This window comes from Maniola jurtina, chromosome Z (assembly GCF_905333055.1).
Source record: "Maniola jurtina chromosome Z, ilManJurt1.1, whole genome shotgun sequence".
NCBI lineage: Eukaryota > Metazoa > Arthropoda > Insecta > Lepidoptera > Nymphalidae > Maniola > Maniola jurtina.
In genome coordinates this window covers 15,253,395-15,260,646 of record NC_060058.1, presented here as the reverse complement: position 1 = coordinate 15,260,646, position 7,252 = coordinate 15,253,395, and the positions used below count along the sequence as shown (strand labels likewise).

Here is a 7,252-nt window from a genome sequence, read left to right as displayed (position 1 = left end):
AAATTGTTTGCTGATGCAACTTATAAAAGTGGTAGTAGTGTAAGTGATTTTTCGCTCATCCAACTGTCCGAATGAGTTGAAATGCATACGACAGTGATGTTTGGTGATTATGGTTCGATCGCCCGTCTCTGATGATGGGAAGTTGACATTGTAATGGCGTTTGATAGGACAATAGAAACATTCGATTTGTTTTCATGAGTAGTTTTTAAGAAATACAAAATCAAGAGCCTAATCATGGATATTGAAGGCGAGTTGTAGATCTCGTAATATGGCATGTGGCAGGGTATTAGTGTATAGACTTAACCTCTCGTCTGTGTAGGCATGTCTGTGTTGGCATGGATCCATGTCTATGCTACCTTGCCTTCTATTATTCGATTTTAAGCTTTATTCGATTGTAAAGGAGTTTAAAGTCTAATGTCATAATATACACAGATAAATAACGAACAAAAAACAGCCGTTATTCATTTCGTTCAAAGTAAGCGTCGCTTGGTACGTCCATTTGAATTTCGCTTCCCGCGCGCGCTACACGACGCTCGACCAGTGCACGTAAATAAGTGAATATAAGGATTATAAACCGAAAAAGGTGAGTAAAAGTTTATGTATTGCTATTCATTATTCAGTTTAGAACATAAATTGACTTCTATAAAAGCGAAAATATATCTAACAATGTTTCATTTCCACTTTCAAAGTAAGAGCAATATTCGTTGACGTTATACTGGGAAAGCATTTATCTTGTTTTTAACCCCCGACCCAAAAAGAGGGGTGTTATAAGTTTGACGTGTGTATCTGTGTATCTGTGTATCTGTCTGTGGCATCGTAGCGCCTAAACGAATGAACCGATTTTAATTTAGTTTTTTTTGTTTGAAAGGTGGCTTGATCGAGAGTGTTCTTAGCTATAATCTAAAAAAATTGGTTCAGCCGTTTAAGAGTTATCAGCTCTTTTCTAGTTTTCTTGTAGAAAAGAAGGTTAGATAACCGTTAGGTTCATAATATTATGTCAATAGACAAATGTCAAGCTGTCAAGATGGACGTTGCCTAAATACATAATTATTTATTTGAAAATTATGTTTTGGAAAACTCAGATACTTTGGATCGTCGGGGGTGTTATAAATTTTTAATTTAAACTTGTTATTACTTTGATTTATTGTAACAAAATAGTAGTTTATATCACTGTGAAGGAAATTTTATTGAGTTTCTAGATTTATAGTCAGTTTCATGGTTCTTTTCACATATTTCGCTGAAAAGTAAGAAAAGTATGACCGGACCGATAATATACGCACACATAGAAAAAAAAATGGCCGCTGCATTGTCTGTATACAAGTAGAAACGCTTCTAATATCGTTACATCTACAGTATGTTGAAAAATGAAACCGAAAGTTGTTACCTATTATTTATTATTATTAGAAAAAAAAATAACTATTTATTTTCATAAAGTAAACTGTCACTGTGTACTTATTTTAATTAGTCATAAGTGGTGACCAGGGTGTGATGATGGAGCCGGAAGGTGGTGACTGGAACTCCGCAACGGCACATAGTAAACCCCTCGAGTTTGGGCTCATTTTACTCGTCTCCACAGTCATAAGTGTGGTGACCAGCATTATGGTCCCATGCCTGGTCTAGATTAGTTACAATACACGTAGATGAAAAAAAAAATAGTTTCTATAAACACCCACCATTTTTTTAGTAAAATGGATCTGGATAATAGCCAACCAACAACATCAAACGCCAGGCCACTTGTGGTAGCCTTCACGGTTGAGCGGAATGCGGAGGGGGCGCTGAACGTGCTGGACAGCACACTATTGGCTAGGAGCGAGTCTGGGCGGCTTCATGTAAGTTGTACTATATATATGTTTATTTTCGTTCGATCTTTAATATATTAGATGTTGATGTTGTTCGACAACCTCAGTGGCGCAGTTGTAGTGCACTCGGTTTCGAGCGGAAGGTCCTGGGTTCGAATACTGGCGCGAACCACATTAGAATTTTTAAATTGGTTCAGGTCTAGGGTGATGGGAGGTTTATTCGGCCATGGCTAGTTACTGGAGCAAAGACGCTCCGCCAAGCGATTTAGCGTTCCGGTGCGATGCTGGTAGCAACCATAAGGGTTTATAATAATTGTAACCCCTTCTAAGTTAGTACGATAACATCTTCGGCTGCATCTTTACTTACCATCAGGTCTGTCCTCAAAAATTGTTAATTCATTCAAGGGTTGGCAGCCTCTTTGCGTTTGATAATAAAAATGCCAATATGTTCATACTAGATTTTGTATAGGACTGCATATGTAGTTTACGTAAATTTTTCAAGATATTGTCTTGTATGTGTAATCACCAATATATTATGTAGGTACTTATAAAGTTTTTAATTTGTAAACATAATAAGTAATCTATGAATTTGTTTTAGAGATGGGATCCTGAGTTCCTAGAGACACAAGATGAAAACATTGAAGTCATCGATCAACGTGTAAACATTTGTATTACTAATTATTTTTGGAATTATTTTTACTAATATAATGAATTCGTTATGATGCTCAGTGCTATGAGTGGTCAGCATATTTTCTCTATTATCTATACTAATATGATAGACATGATATGATAATGATGAAAAAATTTACCGTCTATTATTGTGCTTTGTAAAATTCCTGGGGGAGAAAGTCAGCATGAAAGCATGCCAGAGGAGATATGTACTGTTATGTATTTATTGATTGCAATATTATTATTTGGTTATATTTGGTTGGGGAAATAAGTCAGCATGAAAGCATGCCAGAGGAGCATGCCAACCTACTGTTTTTATCATTATTATTATTATTTGGGCTGCTGTTAAACATTTTGGTTGCATGTGTTGCTTTTCTCTTTTTGGGTTTGGATGTGCATGGAAATTATAGGATGAAGAAGAATTCATAGACTTTGAGACCCCGACTGCCGAAGCCCTTCCGACAAACTCGGCAAGTGAGGATGAGGACGAGGACGAGGCCGAGTTGGAGGAGCTTCGGCAGATTTTCAATGCTTCCGAAGACGAAGAAGCGGTCGAAGAGGAAGCGGAAGCGGAAGAATACGCATGGACCGCAGATTTTAATATGTTCCGCGGGCAGCGGGAAGTGTTTTCCGAAACACCTGGTCCCAAGATTGAAGGAACGGGTCCAATGGAGCTGTTCCTTCAAATTTGGGACCAACCCATAATGGACACAATAGTAGAGGAGACAAACAGATATGCCAGGCAGGAACTTGAAAAGGCTGCGGAAGTAGGCATCGGCCCAAAAAGCCGATGGAACAAGTGGATCGAAACGTCTGTCGCGGAAATTTATCGCTTGATTTCTGTGATGGTTTTAATGGGCCTTTGCGTAAGAGGTAGGGTCGATGAATATTGGCTTTCAGGGGTTACAAGAATGCCCAAAAAGGAGCTCATGACTCTGGACCGATTTTGGCTCATGATGAGATTTTTACACTTTTTCAACAATGAATACTCATCGCCGCGCGACCACCCCGATCGCAAATTAGAAAAAATAGCAAAGCTGCTGAACCATTTAAACCGTAAATTTTCTGAAATATATACCCCGAGCCAAGAAATATCCATTGACGAATCCCTCCTCTTATGGAAAGGACATCTAAATTGGGTACAGTGCATCCGTTCTAAAGCGGCTCGGTTTGGTCTAAAATCCTATGAGCTGTGCGAGGCCTTAACGGGGTACTGTGTAAAATTCTTTTTTTATACAGGAAAAGGTCTCGTCAGCCCAGAACCTGTATTAGGTTTTACCAGCGCCACTGCAAAAATTGTCATAAATCTCATGCAAGGCTTTCTGGGGAAGGGTTACACCCTTTTTATGGACAATTTTTATAATTCAGTGAAGCTGTGTAGGTTTTTAAAACTACACAAAACGGACGTAGTCGGGACTTTGAACAGGCGCAGGACTGATACGCCTCAAGCAATCAAAGATGTGAACGAGCGGCATATGGCAAGGGGGGAGTTGGTGAGCCGACATTGCGGTGACGTTACAGTTTTAGCGTGGAAAGACGTAAAACTAGTCACCACCAGGTCGGCTTGCTGGCCAAGATTGTTCAAAGCCCGTATTAGTGCACACCTACAATAAGTACATGGGTGGTGTTGATCTAAAGGATCAAAAATTATCCATGTACTTATTAGAAAGGAAGAGAGGCATCAAATGGTATATAAAAGTATTTAGGCGGCTTATAAATGTAAGCATATTAAACGCTTACGTGATACATTGCGCCAATGCGGGTCCAGGTCAAAAGCTGACGCACAGAATGTTCCGCTATCGTCTGGTCGATGAGCTGATCCAGACGTATGGCGTGAACGCAGCTCCGCGCAACCGCAACACCGTTCCTGATATTGCGCGGTTAAACGCTTCACTGGGTCACTATCCTGACCATCAGGCTACTGACACGGTGGAGCGTTCCGTAAAGCAAAATCGCTTTAAACGGACGGTGTGCGCGTTGCGCAAAAAAACATGTGCGTAAGATGTCAAACATAGTGTGCTCGCAGTGCAATGTGTTTCTGTGCGTCGGCCCGTGTTGGCGTGAGTATCACAGTCTGGAAAGTTTAACATAATATTTATAATTTTTTTTTTCTACACATTTTTTTACATACACACAATAATTACACACGCATTATTTTCTTTCATTCATAATTTTATTACTTTTATTACTTGCGTTGATGCCTCTCTTTTATTCTTAGTCTCATATCAGTTATAGAAATCAAGCGATATGCTCCGCAGACGGCAAGACCGTGGCGTGTGGAAGTCTATCAAGCGCCATGCTATTATCAAAAAAGTTCAAAATGGCGCCCACTTTTTAAATTTTTAACCAGATTCCATTTTTATGCTTAGGTCAGATATCGATTTTGAAAGAAATCGGTCTATTATCAAAAAAATTCATAATTGCGGCCACTTATTAAAATATATTGACTACAGATTCCATTTTTAGGGTTCCGCAGCCAAATGTCAAAAAACGGAACCCTTATAGATTCGTCATGTCTATCTGTCTGTCTGTCTATCTGTCTGTATGTCTGTCTGTCTATCTGTCTGTCTGTCTGGCTGTCTGTCTGTCTGTCTGTCTGTCTGTCCGTCTGTCTGTCTGTCTGTCTGTCTGTCTGTCTGTCTGTCTGTCCCTCCGTATGTCACAGCCACTTTTTTCCGAAACTATAAGAACTATACTGTTGACACTTGGCAAGTAGATGTATTCTGTGAACCGCATTAAGATTTTTCACACAAAAATAGAAAAAAAACAATAAATGGGAGTCCCAATACTTAGAACTGAAACTCAAATTATTTTTTTTCATCAAGCCCATACGTGTGGGAAATCTATGGATAGGATATGGATTTTTATTTATTTTTAGGCATGATAATTTTTGATTTATCGTGCAAAATGTCGGAAAATACCAGAGTACGGAACCCTCAGTGCGCGAGTCTGACTTGCACTTGGCCGGTTTTTTTGCTTGCTGTAATGATCAGATATCGATTTTGAAAGTATTCGACCTAGGTATCTCAGACTTCTCCACAAAGGGAAATCCTCACTCCTTTATATATATTGTCTTATATATCCTGTATATATATATAGGATTTATATATATATATATATATATATATATATATATAAAGGTTTTTTTTTTGTTTTAGGTTAGGTAACTACTTATTGTATATACTTTTAATAAATTATACTCATGTAATAGCGCTTTTTATTTCACCCCATAGTACCTAAAAATAGAAAACCATAGTAAATAAAAATATATTCTCATGATATGCTTACTGCAATAATCAGAGATCGATTTTGGAACATGATGTATAGTGGGCATGGATCCTTGACAACACAGATGAGCGTCATTGTTCTTGTCATGGATCTGTGACTACACAGACTGCCGATACAAATATTTTCGCACACATGCAAATAATAGTTACAAACGAATAAATATTTTTTTAGAAGAAGTATAAACTTTACAGCTTTATTTCTATGTTTTTTCTAATGAAGACGTCAATGTGTGCTACATTTTCTAGAAAGATTCTTTTATCTATTTTATCATCAATAGCTTTATTTCCGGTATAGACAATAGCATTATGTCAAAAAGATGCAATGACATGAGTGCTTCCAAAATTGTGGTATTCTAGTATTTTCGGCTTCTAAAATAATTTTCAGAGCAGTTATTGTTTATTTCATGGTTTATAAGTAACAAATGATATATTTTCTGTTGAAAAACCATAAACCTACTATCCTGGACATTACAAATATAGGTCAAAAACCTTCACAAGTGCGTTGGTCTATAGTTGCAAGATGACAGTTTTCGTGATTATTTTTATTTATTTTGAACTAGATTTTGGAAGTGTTTCTTAGTGTAAAACTAAAAGTCTTTTTGATATTGGATTCAGTATATATTACAGCTCAAGGAACAATAAATAAATATAACATAATAAGTGAAACAATGTAGAAAAATTCATTATTTCATATGTAGGGTGAAAGTTGATCAAATCTTGTAACCAATGTGTATATAAAATACTTTCATAAGATCTATCATTAGTTTTATTCATTCAAAAACACTCTTTAGTTATCTGGCTATCAATATAAATTAAAATAAACATGTGAGTAGAACATTTTTATGGAAAAATTCATAACCAAACAAAAAGGCACTGGAGACGCGCGCAGGTGACGTAATTTCACACAGACGACGGTACTTTTTTTTTCATACCTTTTACAGACGAGAGGTTAATACATGTATTTAGTTTTCATAAAAATAACCTTTGTTATGAAATGTACAGTATGTTATATAATTATGTGGATGTATACCTATAGCTATAAGCAAGGCGGGTATGATGTACGCGTTCGATAATAAATTTTTGATACTACAATTATTATGTTGTTTAAAAAAAACTGTACATTCATAATTTTAAGTTTTCTGTTGGCACACACTGCCATTTTTTTTTAAATTAGTATGTTATTTAGTATTATAAGTGTAATAAATCAATTTTAAACTTCGTCTGTGGTGGCGTTTGCTGGCGCGCGTGTGGTGCTTTTTCGGAGTGTTTTTTTGTGAGAAGTTGTTCTGCTGGTGTTTATTGGTGGTGGAACTGACTGGGAAGAGCTTCAGAGCGCTTCAGGGGCGTGTATGTCGGCGGGCGCCGGCACAGACGAAGTCCAAAATTGTTTTTTTTTTTTTGATTACTTATACATATAGTTTCCATAACTTGTACCAACTACAAATTTGACATTGGCTAATCAGTGTAAAGCCAGACGAGAGAAAAAATAAAATAAAA

At 37.0% G+C, this 7,252-nt stretch overlaps 1 protein-coding gene across 1 annotated transcript; it reads left to right on the top strand.

The window, feature by feature from the left end:
- The first annotated feature begins 574 nt into the window (after positions 1 to 574).
- On the top strand, positions 575 to 4,957 carry LOC123880702 (piggyBac transposable element-derived protein 4-like). The gene is made up of 4 exons (XM_045928982.1): positions 575 to 583; positions 1,685 to 1,829; positions 2,398 to 2,457; positions 2,879 to 4,957. The coding sequence occupies exons 2-4, from the start codon at positions 1,689 to 1,691 to the stop codon at positions 4,079 to 4,081; spliced, it is 1,404 nt and encodes a 467-aa protein (XP_045784938.1). The 5' UTR covers positions 575 to 583; positions 1,685 to 1,688; the 3' UTR covers positions 4,082 to 4,957.
- The last annotated feature ends 2,295 nt before the right edge of the window (positions 4,958 to 7,252 follow it).